Consider the following 21,233-nt stretch of genomic DNA (forward strand, 5'->3'; position numbering starts at 1 on the left):
AGGAAGCAGAAGCCAAAGGCGGGGCTCAGAGCCCACGCTGGCGCCCCTGACCCGGCTGCCACCCACCCCCGCCTAAACTACCTCTGGAGATGCGTGCAGTGACACGCGGGCTCTTTCCACCAAACTGCGTTTTCCTGAGTGTGAAAGTGACACACACTCACGTCCTCTCCTTTCTTATCTCATTTGGGCTGCACACGCACGCCCAGGCCTCCCAGCCAGGCACAGCCCTGCGTCCCCAGGACAAACGCTGTGGGACGAGCTTCCCGTCCCCCTCTTGCTCCTTCTGCGTCTTCATGCTAATCGGGGCCAGGAACTAGTTTGCGGACTTAGGGCCACAGGCTGAAGGGAAGCTTTGGTCTCGCCTCCGGAACAACGGCCTGGGGGTGTGTCTTCCGCCCCGGGTTGGGGGGTGGTGGTGGTGTGAGGGCTCCCTCCACGTGGCCGCCCTCGAGAGGTCCTGGGTCCTTCCTTGGAAACTGGAGCACGGCATCAATCACAGGCCCTGTCATTCTTGTCAACTGTTAGCCCGCAGGGGCTCAAGGAGGTGGGGAGGGGGGCCAGGAGGTGGGGTTTCTGAGCAGGGCGGCCTGGGAAGTTGGCAGATCAGGAATGGGGGGGACTGGCGGGGAGCGGTTCTGCCAGCACGTCCAAGTCCCAGGGAGCCCTCTGGGGCCACAGAGAGAAACAGCCCGCAGGCACTGAAAGCTAAGTTTGTGCTCATTCAGACACGTTGTTATCACGGGCAAATCAAATTATGTCTTCCCCCAGGTTTCTCAAATTGCTCCAAGTCGTTATGCGAGAGGGATAATCACGCCAGACACTTGTCTGCTCGGGGCCCTGGAGTCTCCCCGGGAACGTGGTGACAGCACAGGGACGGGCCCCTCTTGTAAACAGTGAATAATGCTGTTTTGACAGCACTTCCAAGGCGCTCTCTGTCCTTGAACTGACAGCAGGAATCGCCGAAGCCCCGTGTTCTGTCTGAGACTCAGACCCTTAATGTTTTGAGAAGCTTAAACAAGTGAGCTCGTTAGACTGGCCTCATGGGGCCGTGGCTAGGGGCTGGGAGACCTACTACGTTCTGGGCCCACGAATGCCCTGACGCGTCGCCTCCCTGCTGGTCTCTCAACGGCACTGGGACGACATTGTAAGGACTGCCCAGCAGCAGCCACATTGTGAACACTGACGGGGCACCGGGCGCCAGACTTCGGGTCCGAGTGCATCCTCTTATGAGAGCGACACAACGGCACCCAACTGTCTTCCCCTTACGTTGCAGAGGGGAAACGGCGGCCCAGAGAGGCCAGGGCACTTGTCCTAGGTCATGGGCCATGGCTGCCTCTGTCCGTAGCCAGTGACCTTGCCCTCGGCCTCTCTGCCGGGCAGTCTGGCCACCTGCACTTCCCCAGGCGTTTCCAAGTCTTCTCCCGCCTCGAACCCATGCTCACCCGTAAAGCCTCAGCCTTCCACTTCCATGAGCTCCATTGCCTGCCCAGGTGTGAGGCAAGTGGCAGTACTTCTGTCCTGAAGGGAGGTGAGGGGAAGACAGAGGTCATCCCACAACAGCCCTGGTGGTGGTGTCTTAGAGGGTTTACCAGAACTGTTTGCATCAGAGCTTCCCTTAGTATCCAAAGGAGTAGCAATCAACTCCCTGCACTCTTTGTTGAGCCTGCATGGCCACAGGTCTTCTCATGTGACTGCTGTTTCTAAACAATAGACCAAGGGCCTTCCGCAAATACTATCTTTGGGGACCTTGACAAACAAGAAGGCCCAGGGCTCAATGCTTGTCATTTCCCACAGGCAGCCAGGCTTCATCTGAGGTGTGTAGATGCAGAGTTTCACGTGGTCTTCAAAACCCGTGACCAAGGGTTTCTGGGGCAGGGACCTCAGGCCCACTGTGCTCCCTGCCTGGTGCAGGGCCTGGTGTGGGCATGCTGGGAAGTGGCAGGGGAGAGGCTCCGATGGAGAGTGAGAGAGAGAGGGGGAATGAGAGAGTGAGTGAGCGGATGAGTGACAGGCCGAGTGTCATGACCCCATTTACAGATGATGGATGGGCAAACTAAAATTCCATCTGCCCAGCTGAGGACCGGTCAGTGCTCCTGGTAAAGGGAACAATGTCTCTCTTTATTCAGAAAAGAGAGGAAAATGTCAGGCAGGAGACCTCCTTCCAAGGAGCTTACAAATGGTCTATTCACAAAACCTAAATCAACACTTCACCTTGCGATGGAGGCTCTATGGAGAGTCAAGAGTGATTTATGCCGGCACCCACGTTTGAAGCATCACAGACTGCACATCCCGCCACGGGGAGCGTTGTGGATTTCCCCTGTCCACCTGGGACCACCTGGCCCCTGGAGGAGGTGGAGCAGACAGGCACCCTGGTGCCAAGCCCGTTAGGAATCGGGTTGAGAGCTGAGAGGGGCCAACTCCGGGGGCTGTCAGTGGTGGGGACTGAGCACTCGGTGGCAGGGACATCTCATTGGCCTGCAGGAGCCATGGGGATGCCTGTCCTGGGCGCTGAGTGGCCGTGGGAAGTGACCTCTGCATCAGACTCTCAGTTTGCTCTTTGGCAAAGTCAAGGTGCTGCCTCAGATCACTGTCTGTGAGAGGGTCGGCTTGGTGGATGGAGTTAAACAGTCACACCGGCTGGAATGTACGTTATAACAAATACAATCAGCTCCCCACACCCGTGACGTCCCGGGTGTTCTTGCTCAGGAGATGGCTGAAGTAGATAGAAGGTTCTAAAGGGAGCTGACATACAGAACATGGCAGGAGATGACAGTCCAGTTGATACCTGGAACCGGTAAAAATCCGGGAAACCCTGGACCACGTCACATCATCAGTTGAAAAACCTGCGCTTCGCCTCCTGGGTGCCAGGCCCTGTGCTGGGCGGGCGGGGGTCAGTGCTGTGCCCAGCTCCCCTGGAGGAGGCAGCCCAGTCCCTGCCCCCCCACCAGGGTGTGTCTTCGTCCCGTTCATCTCGGGCCGTGTCGAACGCTCCGTCGTGGGCAGCCACGGTCCCCCTGGGCTCCGTGCGCTGCCCGAACCCCTGGAGCAGTGTGGTCAGGGGAGGGGCCAGTGGCTGACAGCAGTGCCTTCCCAAGGATGCACTGTGAAGGGGGCACGAAGGGGAGCAGGGCTAAGGGAGAAGGGTCCTGCTGTGAATCCGGGTCTGCGCCCTCCGGGGGGTTGTTTTGCTCCTCTGAGCCTCCGTGCCCTCAGTGGCTAAATTAGGGTGACGTTCCCAGGCATCTCCTGCCCCCTAGGATTGTTTTGATCATTAACACACATGCGCACGCACACACACATACACACACCTACACGCATACACACACCTACACGCACGGATGTGAACGTCTTCTCTAAACTACTCAGAACGGAAGAATGCCCAGCAAACCCTGGGCCCTGCAAGGCAGAGGCCGGGGCTCCGTCGGCCTCCCAGGCGCAGGTGGGCTCTCGGGGAGGACCGTGTCCTCTGAGCCCCAGATCCGGGAGGCCACATGGCTGCCTGGGGCTCGGGGACCACATAGGCCCCGCGAGAAGGGCCTGGGGGCTCCATTCCCGACGCCAACCTCAGCCGTTCTTTTCCAGGGCTGTCTCTGGGGTGGACGCTGACCCTGACGTGGTCCACGTGGAGGCCCAGGAGCTCGGAGGAGGTAAGCCGGGAGGGTACAGGAGCCAGCGCCCCAAGTCTGCTCACCTCATGGCCGGCTCGGCTGCCCTGGTGCTTCGTGGCTGGCCCTGCATGGCTGACCTTGCTGTGTTACAATGCGGCATAATTTTAAATGTGCTTGTTGTCCAACCGGGGATAAACTGAAGTCCAGGAGCTGCACTCCAGTGGCAAAGTCTATTGAGAGGACGACTTGTTCTGGCCCCTGAGCATTGAGTGTTTCCCCATCTCTCAGCGCCCACCCTGCCCCCCATCAAGCTTGCTGAGCGCTGAGGTGGGGCAGGGCCTCCGATGGCTCCCCCCCTCCAGTGGGGCAAGGGGCTTCGTGGCCAATGAGCCCAGGGGCTGTGCATGCTATGAGAAAGGTCCTCTGTGCTCCTGAAGGAGTGGCACTGGCGGCAGAACCATGGAATGTTCTAGAACATCAGAGCCGAGAGGACCTGTAGATTGTGCCTTCATTCAACAAACACTGACTGAGTCCCCTGTGGACCAGTCACATCCCTGGAGATGCATCAGTGTCCCCAGCAGGGTCAAGAACAAGATGCAGCCCTGCCCCTTGCCTGGTGGGACCTCCTGGTGGTTTCTCTCGGAGTGGAGACCCGGGCAGGGTCACACTTAACCAACAGTGGGAGCTGACAAGTGCAAACAGCTGTCCCCTGGCTGGGCCATACCATGTGGAGGGTAGGTTCAGTGGTGGCAGGCACCGGAGTCCTGGCTGGCAACAGAGGCGCCGGAGTCAGCTCCCTGCCCGCCACGTGCCAGCCACGGGACCCTGGAAGTGACCCTGCGCCTCGGCCTCCTTGTCTGTGAAATGGGCCCCACACGTGGCACTCAGCCTGGGGACGTCGTGTGTCAACGTGCGGTGGGTCCCTTTACCACATCCAAGCCCTCGGCTCCTCCCTGGACGCCCCCGTCCTGCAGGAATGTTAGTGTTTCTTCAGCTTCACTGACCAGGAGCAGAAAAAGCTCACAGAGGCTCCAGCTTGCCCCAAATCACAGGTTCACGGGCCGGGACAGACCGCAGCCCCACCATCCTCCACACACAAATCCAAAGCATCCTGGCCACGCTCACAGCGACACGATCCCCAGCGGGGCTCAACGCAGCAGAGGTGGGGGATGTCTTGTGATCTCCCACCTCCAGTGAGGAGGAGGGCCAGGCCTCCATCCTCAACAAGGGGCGCCGTTTTCACCCAGCGATGATTCCGCGCAGCCCACCTTCCCCAGGGGAGGAGGGACCGTGAGCCTAGCAGCTGTGGCGTGCACGTGAAGAGCCCCCAGGGCAGAGCAGCGTCCCTCCCCCGTCTCCCCTACCTCCAGCCACCCCAGCCCGGGAGCCCTGTTAGAATCCAGTCCAGCCAAGCTTGGTGGCACAGCCTCCGGGCCTTTAGGACCCACCCCGCTCACCAGCCCCACCTACCCTCTGGCCAGCCTGAGCTACGGGCCATTCCCCAAGGTCACCTTACACCTGTCCTCGCCCCTGCGGGAAGGCTGCTCCCCATCTGTCCACCTTGAACATCTTTCTTGGGCTGCCCACCACCTCCTCTGGGTTCCACAGCACCCGGACTGCCCTGTCACAGCTCTGCACACTTCCCCGGGCCTGGAGCTCCTTGGGGACAGGGCAGGGCCTGATCGATTCACCTCTGTGTCCCCAGTAGAGCCACCAAATGAATAAGCACATGGCCAGGTGCCAGTCTCCCTGAGCAGATGCTGGGCCCCTGCGCTAACGTGGCAGGACCCTGCGGCCACAATCCGTGCCGTGGACATGAGGACACTCACTGACTGTCACACCACGTGGTCACTGTCGGTCCGTCTGCCTCTCCCCAGAGCTGCAGCTGGTGCCGGCTCATGAGAGCCGAGCGTCCACCTCCCTTCTCAGCCCCGTGGTCAGAAACTTCATCTCGGCGGCTTGAGACTGCCCGCCCCCGGGGGGGGGCGGTGGTTTACACCAGAGAAATTGGCAAGCGCTGTGAATCAGCATTCCTCCTACTGCACAAACCATCAGCCCCGTGAAAGGTGGTCTTTGTCTGTCTCGTTGGCAGTAGAGCTGGAACAGGGAGGGCCTGACCATAGTGAGATGAGTGAACAAATGAATGAATGAATGCATGCATGCACGAATGAGTGGGTAAGTGAGTAAATGAATGAATGAGTGAGCAGGTGGTCCGCTTTGAGTCTGGCCTGGGCTCAGCTCCACGGCGTGTCCAGCCAGGCAAGCCCAAGACAGGAAATTCAGCGTTGACCACAGGGAGTGACCAGGCCGTTTAGAGGGGAGATGGAAGTGGTTCAGGAGGGGGCCATGGCACAGCCGTGGCTGATTGCGGGCCTACTGTGCGCACGGTCTCCTAGACGCTCAACTGCTCTCTTGAGGTGGGCATTAATACCCACATTACAGTGGAGGAGCTGAGACCCAGGGGACCCTGCTGGTGAGCTAGGGCAGGTCCTCCGGCCCGCAGCCCAGGCCCCTGGCACTCTGCATGCTGCCCGACCACCCAAGGCTGTGGGCAGGATGTGCCCTGAAAGCACTGACGTCTCTGAGTTCCCTGGCTGGGCTCCATTTGGCCCCTGTGGTTAAATGCCTCTCCTGCCCGAAAGCGGTAGAGACGAGCTCCCCCGGGGCACAGGCTCCAGGCCTCTGCGCAACTCCGCTGGGGCCCCCAACCCGGGAAACAGAGGGCTTGACGTAAGAGCAGCAGCTGCCTGGCAAAAAAGGGGTTCAACTTGCTTGCTCGTAGATATTTCTAAAGGGATGAAAGTGTTTGTCTAAAGTTAAGGGGGGAAGAACCCCTGAGTCCTACCCACACCCACCCGTTTAAGTTGGAGAGACTCCAGGAGGGTGGGAGGGGTCCCAAGTCGTGATGGGTGCCATGGATGCGTGCCACGGCCCTGCACTGTCCCTTCCCTGGGTGACCACATGCACCCAGCTTGCCCAGGGAAGGCTGGTGGGTGGGAGATGTGTGTGTGGGGGGTTCTCCTGCCCACCATCTCTCCGGATTGCTCCGAGGTCCCTCTCCCAGACAGAGGATACAGGTGGCCACGGACGTGCAGGTGCCGTGCCTAACCCTAACCCTAACCCAAAGCCAGGGGCAGAGGGCACATGGGACGGAATGTGGATCAAGTCCTGCACTCACACGGCAGTGCTCCCCTGCACGACCTCCCCCTGGGGTCAGCAAACGCTTCCCGTCAAGGCCAGCTAGTAAACGGTTTAGCTTGGCTGGCCGTGTGGTCTCTGCTGCCAGTGTGACTGCCATTGTACGGCGAAGGCACCATGGGTGACGCGTAACCGAGCAGGCACTGCTGTGTTCCAGTGAAACTTCCTTTAGGAAAAGCTGGAGGCAGTCCGGGTGGCCCTGAGGTAGACAAGTCTCCTAACCTTGCTCAGCTGCAATTTCCACATCTGGAAGATGGGACCATCGTTGCATGCTCCTGAGTATTAAAAGAACTCCTCGCCGTAGAGCGCCTGGCACAGAGCTGCCCCCGCTCAGCAGCAGGTGTAATCACAGGGCACACCGTTTAAAATTCAGACCCACAAACAAAACCGGTGGCAGGGGTATCGGAACGCAGACCGAGCCAAAAAGGTTCAGCACTTAAGCATGTCTGAGGCTGTGTCTGACTCCTTCAGCTAGAGTCTGAGTCTTTGAGATTTCATGCACCGCGTGGCTGGCTCTTATCTCCTGCAGGTTTTCGGTACGTCACCTGCCAGATCCACAATTGCTCCGATAAGACACTGACAGTGCCGTTCACAGGCCCCATTGACCACAGTTCTCTGACCGTGCAGGACGATTACATCTTCGTTAAGGTGAGGTTCCTGCTGGGGCTCTTGGAAATCGGCAATAGGTGATGTGGGATATAAGCCACTCGGGGGAAAATGGAATCACTCAAACAGGAAGCAATAAAATGGCTATTTTACTTTCAAGTGCTACTTACTTCAGTTTCCCCTGCCCCTGTGACGGTGGTGGAAGGCACCCCCCAAACCCCATAAGGCCAAAACACAGGGATGCCACCTGCTCCTTCTCCATTCTGCCCACCAGGAAATTCCCACAGCCCAGGGCCCCCAAGCCCAAACCCGTTTTGTTCCATCTGGTTCCGGTGACTTTGAAATGATATTCAAAGCTGTGGTCTCTGGTCATTTCTCTTGGCCGCCAGGCATCAGCTGTCCAGAGCCCAGGGACCAAGCCCTGCTGCCTGTACACACAGGTACTCACATCACAGTTGGGACCACCATGTGTTCTGACGGTTCAGACACTCCAGGAAAAAACTGGTCATACCACTTCTTGATTACTTCCACTGACGAGGAGCTCACTCCTTCTAAAACAGCCTACCCCTCTCCTGGATAGCTCAAATCTTTGGAAATGTCATTCCAGCACTGAGACGAAGTGTTTCCTCTACTCTCATCCAGTGACCCCTGCTCCACCCTCTAGAACCCCATGAGACAAATCCAAAGGCTCCTATGAAGATGGCCCCTTAGGGGCAGCCGCTGGTGTTCTCTCCCCTGAAGGCTCCCCCATCTCAGGGACGTTTCATCACCCCAGGTGCCCTTCTCCACACGCAGAGTGTACCAGGGCCTCCTGTGGATTTGGGGGCTGGAACTGGCAGGGTGCGTCACGGTCCCCATTAGAGCAGGCCAGGCAAGAGGCTCCTGCCACCGCCGGCCCTGATTCCCAGCCCCGCCCCTGACTCCCAGCCCCGCCCCCTTTCTCCTTCACCGTCTGCTGACGCCCAGCCCCACGGCTTCCCATCCCTTCTGTGTGTTTGCACGCGCTGTTCCCTGGGCGTGGACCGCTCGCGCCCCCTTCACCACCTTCTCCAACACTGTCATGCACCACCTCCTCCAGGAAGCCTTCCCTGACTTCCACTCTACTTCAGGCCCACAGGTTGCCTCTTCGGAGCACCCCCAGCTCTGTGCCTTCCTCCGTCACAGCCAGGCCACACTGTCGTCCTTTATTGTTTACTGTAGACCCTGTAGTCGGGTGCGGGCGGGGGCTCCGGGTCTGTTCTCAGCACCGCTGTCTTCCCAGCACCTCCCACTGTGTTTCTGCAAATATCTACCAAGGGTTGGAGCAATGACAGCATTGGCTTCTTTGACAACCGTATCTCACGTTGAGTGTTTTCTAAATGTTGTGATTGTCTGGTCTGCCAGCGCCCCAAGCCTGAGACCCCGGGGGCACAGCTGTGGCTGGGCAGGTTGGGCTGGTCCTCGTGCAGCAGTAGGCACCATGCACCACGGGGCCCCGGGATGAGGTGGGGGGCTCAGTTAGAGGTGCTGGGAAGGCCTGGCCGAGGGTGGGCCATGGGAGGGGGCTCGGGGAGGATGGAAGATGCCAGATCGGGTGCTGTCGGGAGGCGGGGCCACGCTGTAACTGGCTTGCTCGGTGATCAGGTCTGGAAGGAGGGGGCTCAGGAGGCCGAGCCACGATGGTGAAGGAGCCGCCCCCGCGCACTCAGCCTGGATGACGCGAGGTCGTCACTGGCTGGTCTGGGTTCAGATGTGATCACGGCTGGCTCTCAGCTTTGTCGCAGAGGCCTGGTCTGCCGCTGGTGACCCTGTCTGTGTCCGACAGGGGAAGGCCCAGCCCGCGGTGCATGCCCGGCCGGGGCCAGAGGTCAGGGGCCACTGTGCTCTGTCCAGCTCCTGGCCCGCTCCCTCTCCCATCACCCGTTTGCCCCCTTGCTCCTCCTCTTCCCTTCTCACCCCCTCCTCCTTGCCCCTTCCCCAAAGAAGCAAATGCTGCTCTTTTCCTGGGTCTTCTATTATATCCCGTTGGAGACAAGTTACTCCATCTCTGGGCCTCACTTTTCTCATCTTTAAAATGGAAATGATCACAGGTCGTGGAGTTGTTGGGTTTGATACCGATGAGATGTTTGGGACAGTGCTGGCCACATGACAATCTCAGGAGTGTTGCCTCTCGTTCAGTTTCTCGCCTCGTGGCCTGGTGGTCATCTTTTGTGGCTTGAGCTTACCTTTGGCCTGCCTCTTCCTCCACTCAGGGGCTCACCAAGTACTCTCCCTAAGAGGAGTTCTGGGGAACAGAATTTTCTTCACCTTGTCTGTAACTCAGACGTAGGGAAGCCAGGTGCTGAGAGAGCATGGGGAAGGAGGTTAGTTCTAACTGAGGGAGGTGGAGGAAGACTTCCCAGAGGTGGGGCATTTGGTGTGGGGCTCTGAAGGATGAATAGGAGTCTGCCCATTTCAAGCAGAGCATGTATAAGCAAAGTAAAAGGGCATTTGCACCAGGATTTGGCTTGACAAGAAACCTAGTCCCTTAAAAACTTGTTTTTTCCCCTCCTGTTAGGCAACCTCAACAAACCAGACCAAATACTACATCTCTTATCGTCGCAATGAATTTGTCCCGATGAAGCTGCCGAAGTATGCGTTGCCAAAGGTACGAGTGGGTTCCCCGTTCCACCGGGCCCTGAGCCGGGTGCTGAGCCTGCCCTGACTCGTGGGGCTGCAGGGCTTTTGCACCTGTGCTTGGTGGTGGCCAGGTCAGGATGGATAAGAGCAAGCTACTCCCCCCTCCCCCTCCAGCTACTGCCCCCTCCCCTTCCACTCCATCCTCACACGTGCCCAGCTTCATTCTGTCTTAGTGCCTCTGCCATGTTCTTCCCTCTGCCTGGTCTTTCTTTTCCCCAGACTCCTGCACATGTGATGTTTCAGACAAATGTCTCTTCCCACTGACCCTCCAGGCTGGTCCAGGCCTCAGTTTCCTGCTCACACCCCACCCTTCTCCTTCCTGACACTCAGGGTGCTGGGAACCCCGTGTGTCCGTCGCCTGCTTTCAACTAGCTAGGTACTGCCCCCGCATCATAAGTGGTGACAGAAACCAGACGCAGACATGCCCCTCCTGTCATCCAGTTTCAAGGGATGGCCAGGAACCCACTTATATCGGTGGCATTTGCATTGGCACGACGTGTCCTCACGCGGGGGTCCTGCCCAGGACCCAGCGGCAGGCAGTGGAGGACCACGCACAAGTCAGGCTGCTCTCAGGGATCACCCACCCCCACCCCGAGCCCTGCAGGGTCCTCAAGACCACATTTGATCTTTGCTGAGAACCTTGCCCATCCAGAGAGCTGCCTGCTTCCTCTCCACCAAATTCAGGAGAGCAGCCAGACCCGTGTTCTCACCAACAACGGAGAGCTAGCTAATTGAATTTCCTAATCAGATTTTGCTGTTATACGGTGAATTTGTAACTCCTGCCTGTTTCCTCCCCCGCAAACCACCCCCATCTTTTTTTTTTTTTTTTCTTTAATTGCCCAAGTAACATCATGGAAACAATAGAACTCAGAGCAGAGGGGAGCTCACCACAGCCTCCCTTCCTCCTTCCCCCCACTCCCTCCCTCCCTCCCTCCCTCCCGAGCCCTGTAAGGTTTCCCTCGGTCCTGGGCCCCAAGCCAAGGCGACACTGCTGTAGCTATATCGTTGCAGGCGCTCTGTCTACAGCCTGGCTTTCACATGACATGTCTCAGGAGAATTTTTCCCACATGATACATGATATCCACCTTAAACGGCTGCAAAACTTGCAACTCAGGAGACCTTACCTTGTTCAGCTAAGCCAGACTCCTGTTGTTTAGACATTTGGGTTGTTTCCATATTTCATAATTATAAACAGTGCTGCCACGAATATATCTGTGCCCACAGGTATTTCCTTTTTTATTCTCTCAAGTCAGTCTAAGAAAAACTTCTGGACAAAGGATATAAATCTTTGTGGAGCTTAGTTGCTTTCTAAAAGGGTTCCACCAGCAAAGTTAGAATAGACCAGTTTCAACACAGCTTTGCCAAATTTTGTGTGGTATCAATTCTATTTTCCTTGTACTTAAAAAGGTATAAAAGGTACCGTTCTGCTGTTTTAATTCACCTGTCTCTGAAACCTGTAATGGGTAAACAGTTTTTATTATATTTGCCAGCATCCATTGCTTAAATTGTTTACTTGTAGAGATTAAAAAAAAAAAATTACTCATGTTCCCTAACAGAAAAAAAAAAAAAGGCAAAGCCTATAAACAGACAAAAGAGGGGAAAAATCCAAGTAACTATTGATTATATAGAAACATTCATAAGCATAAATTAAATAGTCTTTTATCTGTAATTTGTTTACATAAAATAAAATAAAACCCATAAAGCGTAAGAATAAGGGAGGAAGTGACGTCAGGGAAGAGGGTCGAGTGGAAAGCACAGGAGTCTGTCTTCTCACTTAGACAACAATCCACTGGCAGAATCTGCCTGATGTAATTGTTTTGGAACTCCAGAGTCTATTCAAAGGCTTGCAGCTTCCAGGGGAAGGCTTGCACCATAAATCAAGGTTAATATCCACAGTTTTAGCTCTTCCCAAGGAAGCAGCTCCCCATCTCCCACTCCTGCCCCCCAGCTGCGTGGCCGGCAGCTGTGTACATATTCCTAGAGCAGCAGACACACAGCTTGCCGGAGCCAGGGTGGGCATAGGACCTTGTCCTTAAATATTGGACCTTGCCCCCCAATATTGGGAGTCTGTGCTCTGATTGGTGTTTCTTATCATGCATGCAGACACCCAGGCACACAGCTACTATTGCAGCCACCACCAGCTGAAGCAGCTTCCAAGGGATTTAAAGGGCCATGTTACCAAGCCAAGCTTGGGTCCACTTGCCCACACGCAGCAAAGCCAACCCACTGACACCGGGTTGTGGTGATGGAAAGTGCGGTGTTTATTGCAGGGCACCAAGCAAGGATTCCAGGCAGCTAGTGCTCAAAATACCTGAACAGGTTTCAGCAAAACATTTTTAAAGGCAAGGTGAGGGAGGGGCATCCCAGGGTATGTGATCAGCTCGTGCGCAATTCTCTGATTGGTTGATGGTGAGGTAACAGGGCAGGGTCATAGGGGTTAACATTATTAATCCTTGGGCACCAGTAGTTCTGGGGCTACATGCTCATGATCAAGTAGTTAACTTCTCCCATTTGGTGGTGGTATTAGCATCTGCAAAACAACTCAGAAAATGTGCATCAGATACTATTATCTATGTCCTTTAGAGAGGAGCTAAAGCAGAGCATATGGAGGAGGGGTCTGTCCCGGGAAGTCCCCACAGGATCCTGCTCAGTTGCAGCCAGAACCTGTTTCCACTGCCACCCCACCTTTATTTTCCTTCTTTTCCCTTTTGGGAGCCAACATTTAAGGACTAGGACGTTCAAAAGCAACCACACATATGGAGGAATTTAGAAAGTCACCAAGCATGCCCAGGAAAAAGCTCAGGCTCAGAAAAGACCTGAGGAGAACTTCAGTTTACACCTCAGGCTGATCCCTGACATGCAGATAGCCTGCAGCAATAAAATCTAAGTAAAAAATTAAAAAACCAGCAAACCCCGAGGAAGGGAGAGAATCTGATTTCCAGAGTTACCACATTATTAGATTCCAACATCCAGTTTTCAATAACAAAGAAACCACAAGGCAAACAAAGAAAGTACAATCCATTCAAAGGGGAAGATACCAACAGAAGTTGTCTCTGAGAAAGACCAGATGGCAGATCTACTAGACAAAAACTTTAATACAACTGTCTTCAAGGTGCTCAAAGAACTAAAGGAAATGAGGAGAAAGTCAAGAAAACAAAGTACAAACAAATTAGAAATATAGGCATACCTCACTTTATTGTGCCTTGCAGATGTTGTTTTTTTTGTTTGTTTGTTTTTTTACAAATTATAAGTTTATGGCAACCCTAGCCCTGCATGGAGCAAGTCTATTGGTGCCATTTTCCCAACAGCATTTGCTCACTTTGTGTCTTTGTGTCACATTTGGTAAATCTCACAATATTTCAGACTTTTCATTATTACCGTATTTGTTACGGTGAACTCTGTTCAGTGATCTTTGAAGTTACTACTATAACTGTTTGGGGCCAACGTAATTGATAAATGTCATGTGTGTTCTAACTGCTCCTCCAACCGACCATTCCCTCATCTCTCTCCCTCTCCTTGGACCTCCTTATTCCCTGAGACACAGCAACATTGAAATTAGGCCAATTAATACCCTTACAATGGCCTCTTAAGTGTCCCAGTGGAAGGAAAAGTCACACTTCCTTCACTTTGTATTAAAACCTAGAAATGATTATGCTTAGCGAGGAAGGCATGTTGAAAGCCAAGACAGGCCAAAAGCTAGACCTCTTGCACCAAACAGCCAGGTTGTGAATGCAAAGGAAAAGTTCTTGAAAGAAATTAAAAGTGCTACTCCAATGAAAACATGAATGATTAGAAAGCAAAACAGACTTATTGCTTATACGGAGAAAGTCTGAGTCATCTGGATAGAAGATCGAGTCAGCCACAACGTTCCCTTAAACCAAAGCCTAATCAGAGCAAGGCTGTAACTCTCTTCAATTCTATGAAGGCTGAGAGGTGAGGAAGCTTCAGAAGAAAGTTTGAAGCCAGCAGGGGTCGGTTCACGAGGTTTAAGGAAAGAAGCAACCTCCATGACATCAAAGTACAAGGTGAAGCAGCAAGTGCCGGTGTAGAAGCTGCAGCAAGTTATCCAAAAGATCCAGCTAAGATCATTAATGAAGGTGGCTACACTAAACAACAGATTTTCAATGTAAACAAAAACCTTCCACTGGAAGAAGATACCATCTAGGACTTTCATAGATAGAGAGGCGAAGTCAGTGCCTGGATCCAAAGCTTCAAAGAACAGGCTGACTCTCTTATTAAGGGCTAATGCAGCTGGTGGCTTTAAGTTGAAGCCAGTACTCATTTACCGTGCCCAAAATCTTAGAGCTCTTAAGAACTATGCTAAATCTACGCTGCCTGTGTTCTGTAAATGGAACAAAGCCTGAATGACAGCACATCTGTTTACAACATGGTTTACTGCATATTTTAGGCCCACTGTTGAGACCTACTGCTCAGAAAATGATTCCTTTCAAAATATTACTGCTCATCTGACAATGCACCTGGCCACCCAAGAACTCTAATGGAGACATACAATGAGAGATTAATGTTGTTTTCATGTCTGCTAACACAATATCCATTCTGCAGCCCATGGATCAAGGGGTAATTTTGACTTTCAAGTCTTATGATTTAATATATGCATTTCATAAGGCTATAGCTGCTATAGACAGTGATTCCTCTGATGGATTTGAGCAGTCAATTGAAAACCTTCTGGAAAGGATACACCATCCTAAATGCCCTTAAGAACATTTGTGATTCTTGGGAAGAGGTCAAAGTATCAATATCAACAGGAGTTTGGAAGAAGTTGATTCCAACCCTTATGGATGACTTTGAGGGGCTCAAGACTTCATGGAGAAAGTCACTGCAGATGTGGTGGAAACAGCAAGAGAACTAGAATTGGAAGTGGAGCCTGAAGATGGGACTGAATTGCTGCAACCTCATGAGAAAACTTTAAGGAATGAGGAGGTGCTACTTAGGGATGAGCAAAGAAAGTGGTTTCTTGAGATGGAATCTAGTCCTGGTGAAGATTCTGTGAAGATTCCTGAAATGACAGCAAAGGATTTAGAATATTACCTAAACTTAGCTGGTAAAGCAGTGGCAGGCTTTGAGAGGACTGACTCTAATTTTGAAGGAAGTTCTACTGTGGATAAAACTCTATCAAACAGCATTGCTGCTACAGAGAAAGTGTTCATGAAAGGAAGAGTCAATTGATGCAGCAAACTTCATCGTTGTCTTCTTTAAAGAAATTCCCACAGGCACCCCAACCTTCAGCAGCCACCACTCTGATCAGTGGGCAGCCATCAACATCGAGAGGCAAGACCCCCCACCAGCAAAAAATTATGACTCACTGAAGGCTCAGATGATGGCTAGCATTTTTTAGCACTAAAGTACTTTTTAACTAAGGTATGTACATTTCGTAAGACGTAATGCCATTGTACACTTAATCGACTACAGTGTAGTGTAAACATCACTTTGATATACACTGAGAAACCCAAAAATCCATGTGACTCACTTTATTGTGATATTTGCTTTATTGTGGTGGTCTGGAACTGAACCCACAGTATCTCCAAGGTATGCCTGTACCAAAAAAAATAGATAGAACACATAAATGGAGCCAAAAAGAAATGCTGGAGCTAAAAGGAACAGTAATGGAAATGGAAACTCCACTAGAGAGATTCAAAAACAGATTTGAGCAGACAGAAGAAAGAATCAGAGAACCTGAAGATAGGACAACTGAAATGATAAAATCTGAGGAACAGAAAGAAAAAAGATTGAAGAAAAGTGAACACCATCTAAGAGACCTGTGGGACACCATCAAGTGGACCAATACACGCATTCCATAATGCGTGTCCCAGAAGGAGAGGAGAGAGAGAAAGGGGCAGAAAAATTATTTGGAAAAATAGTGGCCCAAAACTTCCTTAAAATTGATGAAAGACGTGACTGTAAATGTCTTTAAAAGCTTGGTGAGCTCCAAGTAGTATAAACACTAAGAGTTCCACACCAAGACACATTATAATCAAACTGTAGAAAGACAAAGAAAGAATCCTGAAAGCAGCAAAAGAAGCCACTCGTCACATACAAGGGATCATCAGGAAGATTATAAGCAGATGTCTCATCAGAAACCTTGGAGGCCAGAAGGCAGTGAGTTGCTATATTCAAAGTGCTGAAAGAATTTGGTGAAGGTGTTCGTTCATTCGGCTGTTCCTTGGATTTTATGTAAAAATCTATGGGGAAGTTTCCCCTATCATGCTTGTTAAAAATGTTTTTAAACTTTCCAAAGTTACTTCTTTAAAATGTTTTCACTGCAACTAATGGAATAATGCAAATATATACCATTTCTACCTGCTTACCTCTGCATTCCTCCTTTCCGTGACAATCTCACTTCTTCATTCCTCAGAGTAACTGTTGTAGGAACTCTTAGAGACATCTTAATGTTCGTTCTTCTTCTTCATCTTAGCTTAACAAACCCCAAATTTTAGCTGGTACATTGCTTCCCAGCTAGGACTATATTTCCCAGCTTCCCTTGCAGCTACATGTGGTTGTTTCTAGAATCTGGCCAGTGAGATTAAGTGGAATTGTCACGTCTGAGAGACTTCTCAAAGCCCTCCTTTAAAGGCAAGCCTTTCTCTCCCTCTTTCCTCCCTCCCTCCTGTTGCCTTGCATGTTGACAAGATGGCTGGGGCTCTAGCAATCATCTGGAGCCATGAGGACAAGGGCCATATCATGGGACGGTAGAATGGTGACCCAGAAGGAGCCTCTGTCCCTGGTGATTCCAGCTTCCATCCTGGAATGTCTATCTCTGGACCTCTTTTACATTCATGAGAAATGAGTTTCTATCTCATTTGAGTCACTTTTTTTTCCAGTTTCTATTACAGTCAAACCTAATTCTACCTGATAACAAACATTGGCAACTCTGGTGTTTCTTTCCACATATTTCTCTAGGGCATATAGCTATATATACATGCAAACGCATATACATATGTGTAATTTTTTTAATGTCTATTGTTTAGAAATGGAGTCAACAAATGTCTCTGCTTCTAACTTTTTAAAAAAAGAATAATGTGAAGGCAAATTTAAGAAAAAATTGCATATTATTTATCACTCTCTAATCAGCAAAGATTTTAAAAAGACTGTTTCAATGCATGAAGTAAAATGAGCGCCCTCTAGCCCTGCTGGTGGGGAAGGAACGTATACTCTCAGGACGATGATTGAACAACATGTAACAAGAGCTTTAAAAATGTTCCTACTCTCCGATGCAGCAATTTCCCTTCTTAGATTTATGTTGAAGAAATACAGATATGCAGAGATCTATGTCTGGGAATGTTTATGACTGTCTTGCACATAATGTTGGAGATGCTAAAAGCTCACCAGTGGGGAAATATTCAATGAAATACGGTACATCCACAAAAGGGAATACCATGCAGTCACTAAAAGTGGTGTTTATAAATAATGTTAATGACAGAGGAAAATGCTCCCCATATAATGTGAAAGAGCAAGGTGCAAACCATACATGAAAAAGTATATGAATCCCACTTGGGAAAAAGCCCAGAAGTAAACATTTTTAAATGTTAATATCAGATCTCTCTAGGGGTAGCACTACAGGAAACTTTTGCTCCTTTACACATTTTTCTTTGTTTCCCAGATGATAGTAAACATTTACCCAGGTGCGCGGAAGGCAAAGTCGGAATTAACGCGATAACAATAAATACTGATTGCTTCTCGTGTGATTAATGCCGGGCACTGCGTGAGCTCAGAAACTCTGGCCGATGGAAGGTTTTTTCCTGCTGAGGCCGCAGAATGACCAGTACCCCAAAGGACACAGTGCAGCCTGGCCTGTGGCCGAGCATGGAGAAATAGGAGGGGAGGTGGGCGAGAGGAGCAGAGATGACCTCACTTCCCAGGTTTCACAGGCATCCCTCAGACGCCCCACCACCCTACTGTCCCATTTCACAGATTGGGACCGCCAAGCTTGTGACCCCTGACTCTGTAACCCCTCCCTGGCTGTGAGCTGCTTGGGTCCACCCATGTCTGTGTGTTAGATTTACAGCCACAGACCAACGCCCCGCTCGTGCTGCAGGGTTCTCCCTGGTTGGGAGGTGCATTGCAGGTGTTTCACGGCACTACATCCCTTTTCTGCAAAGCCCCTTCTTTTGGCTGCACAGCTCAGGGGGTGGGTGGGCGCAGGCAGGAGGGGACGGGGCCTTCACCAGCCTGTGCCCTGCCCAGGCGGCCTCTTCTTCTGGCAATTGAAGGTCTTGCTCGGCTGGACAGAATAGGGACCCAATCTGCTATTAGAGAAAGAGAAACATTTCCTGTCGCTGTGCCCTAACATCAGGTGAGAAACGCAAAAGGAAGCGTACCCCCAAACTGCACCACCCGCAGTGGGCGGGACGGAGGGGTGTAGCCAGCCCCCTCCCTCCGCCACCCGTCTTCAGCTCCTGGATCTTGGCAGCTCTACTGCCAGAGGGGCAATAAAAGTCTCGGAGTGATAGAAGGCAAACGGTAGAGGCTGCAGAAAAAGAGCTCCTTATGGCTTTGAAATGGGCCTGTTCAGATGCCTTTTCACGTGCCTCCCATGCAATAGTTGGCGCTGGCTGGGAATGAAAAGAAAAACAAGAAACTAAGGTTAGCCCTGGGTTTCTTCTTCTTCCTTTTTATTCAGTTGGTTGTTTTGTTTTGTTTTGTTTAATTCTGAATTGTAAAATCTGGCGCTGAAGCCCCAGACGGCTGCCCGGCCCCGTCGGGAGGTGCCTGGCCTCCTGCTCCAGGTGGAACCCAGGCTCTGGGCCTTGGCCTTGGCTGCTCCCCTGCTCAGGGCAGCCCCCCCGCCTGCCTACTGGCCAGCTGCCTGCCCTCGGCTCCCATAGGGCCCTGGGCAGCCCGCTGCCCTGGAGGAGGGGGCCTTGTTGGCTGTGTGCCTGGCGGGGGCCAAGGGTGAGCGTGGCCTGACCAGGAGGAGCTGTGGGCAAAGGGCAGCTCCCGTAGCAGGCCGGTGATGCGGTCCTGGGCGTGAGGCTGGAGTGAATTAATCCATCCCTCCCGCCAGTGTACGTTCCCAGAGGGCAGAGGCCAGTGTGGCCCCCTGGTGTAGCCCAGGGCCTAGAACAGTGCCTGGCACACAGTAGGCGCTTAATGAATACGCGTTGAATGAATGAACGGACAGATGACCTGCCTGAACCTCAGGATGGGATGGGGGAGGGGCCCGGGAGGAGGCGCATCCCCGCCTCCCAGAGGTGATGGTCTGGGGTGCATTCTGACGGTCTGGGGGTGCGTGGAGGAAAGCTCCCCCTCCTCGCTGCAGGGACAGATGGGAGGAGTGTCACTGCGCCCCACCCAGTGCCTGGGCATCCCTCCCCCCACCCAGTATAGAGGGCGGGAACGTCATCCCCGTTTCGGAGGTGGGAAAACGGAGGCCCAGGGAGGTAAAGGGACTTGGCCAAGGTCATAGAGCCGAGAGGGCAGAGCCAGGATGAAAATCTAGGTCAGCCTGACTCCAAGAGGGCTGTGGCCAAGCCCCCCACTCCCGCCAGGGCTGAGGCCTGCCCCGCCCCCAAGGCCTGCTCACCCCTCCCCCCATTCCCCCTCCCCTCAGGCCAGCTTCCCTCTCCCGCGTGGGCCCCCAGCACACCTCTGACCCTGGCTCCCCCGCCGTCCCCAGGATCTGCAGGTCATCAGCACAGACGAGAGCCAGGTGTTCGTGGCCGTGCAGGAGTGGTACCAGACCGACACCTACAACCTCTACCAGTCGGACCCGCGCGGCGTGCGCTACTCGCTGGTGCTGGGGGACGTGCGCAGCTCGCGGCAGGCGGAGGAGAGCGTGGTCATCGACATCCTCGAGGTGGGACCCTCAGTGCGGGCTGTGGTGGGCCAGGTGGCACCCCTGTCCCGGCTTCCCCCCCCACCCCCCGCCATCTCCACTGCTCCAACCCAGGGACCTGGCCAAAATTCTGTCAAGGGCCAAATATTTTAGGCTTTGCCGGTCAGAAGGGTACTACGCAGGTACTTTTAGAACAAGAGAGAAAACTTGCTCTTTTTGATGAAATTCAAGTAACAGTAATGGAGTACCTTGTGATACAGGTCTGCTAATGAGAAGAATGGAATTTGGGGGGATGACATTCTGCTGAGCTGGGGTTCAGGTTAGTGGTCCCCATCATCGACTCGATCACCATCTGTTATCTGTAAAGCCGTTCCTGCCCTGAACGCCACTGCATGAAACAGGCAGGTGACAGAAGCTGGGACCCTCCCCTGTCCATCTCCAGCCTCGCGGCCTCCCCAGCCCCAGCCCTGGTCTCCTCGTCCCTCCTCTCTGTGCATCCCATGTCCGTCTGGCTGTCTCTCGCTCCCTCTGCCCCTCCCTTGGCCCTGCAGCTCCTCTCTCCCCACCTGCAGCCCTCAGACCTCCCTGTGCCCTCCCTGGGGTCCCGCCCCCATCTGTGTCCCATGTAAGCCACTTGCTCTTGGCACGTGACACCGAGGGGCAGATCAGAGGCTCTGAACTGGGGCTTCTGGCTCCCACGCCGGGCTCCCTCCCCCGAGAAAACACCCAGGGCACCATCCTGTACTTGGATTCCGCAAATGTCAATCCCACACCCACCATGGGCCCAGCCTGGACCTGGCCTTTCACGGTCACCTCCTCTGTTCTTGTCCACACCAGAGCCGGGGAGGGGGTCCCTCAGCCGCTTTACAGGTAAGGAACCTGAGGCTCAGACAGGGCAAGCCACCTGCCCAGGTAGACCAGAAGTCAGCGAAAAACCAGAAGCAGCTCAGGTCTGTCGGTCCAAGCTCCATCCATCCTCCTGGCCGGCACTCCCTCGGTAGGCCATTCACCCTTAAATTCCTCCCTCATGCCCTGCCCTCAGGGAGCCCCCAGCCAGTGGGCTCGCCTGCAGGGGCCATGCGTTCTCGTAGTAAACGCTGGTGGCGCTCCTGCCAGGCTCTGCTGTCCCTGCGGGGCTGGGGAGGGTGTCCCGTGGGTGGCGAGCCGAGCCTTGGGCACCAGTGCGGGTCAATCCGGGTGGGAGGCATCCTCCTGGACAGAGCCAGGGCTGCAGCCTTCCTCTCTGAATTGTCAACAGCGGAGCAGAACCAAGGAAGTAATGAATGTAATCATTTGTTTACAATGAGAACCCATTTGTCAGGGTTTACTTCCCGAGCTGGACAGCCTGTGGCTCACTGCTGCTTGCTGAA

The 21,233-nt window shown here is 53.2% G+C and overlaps 1 protein-coding gene across 3 annotated transcripts in view; it reads left to right on the forward strand.

The window, feature by feature from the left end:
* Positions 1-21,233, forward strand: part of SORCS2 (sortilin related VPS10 domain containing receptor 2) — a 501,532-nt gene that overhangs the window by 427,029 nt on the left and 53,270 nt on the right. For all 3 annotated transcript variants that reach the window (XM_068543485.1, XM_068543486.1, XM_068543487.1), the window contains 4 exons: positions 3,583-3,647; positions 7,336-7,454; positions 9,949-10,038; positions 19,705-19,884. In XM_068543485.1, coding sequence (XP_068399586.1) covers positions 3,583-3,647; positions 7,336-7,454; positions 9,949-10,038; positions 19,705-19,884 — 454 coding nt within the window. The remainder of the gene's footprint in view (positions 1-3,582; positions 3,648-7,335; positions 7,455-9,948; positions 10,039-19,704; positions 19,885-21,233) is intronic.

The sequence above is a fragment of the Eschrichtius robustus genome, chromosome 4 (assembly GCF_028021215.1).
Source record: "Eschrichtius robustus isolate mEscRob2 chromosome 4, mEscRob2.pri, whole genome shotgun sequence".
NCBI classification, from domain to species: Eukaryota; Metazoa; Chordata; class Mammalia; order Artiodactyla; family Eschrichtiidae; genus Eschrichtius; species Eschrichtius robustus.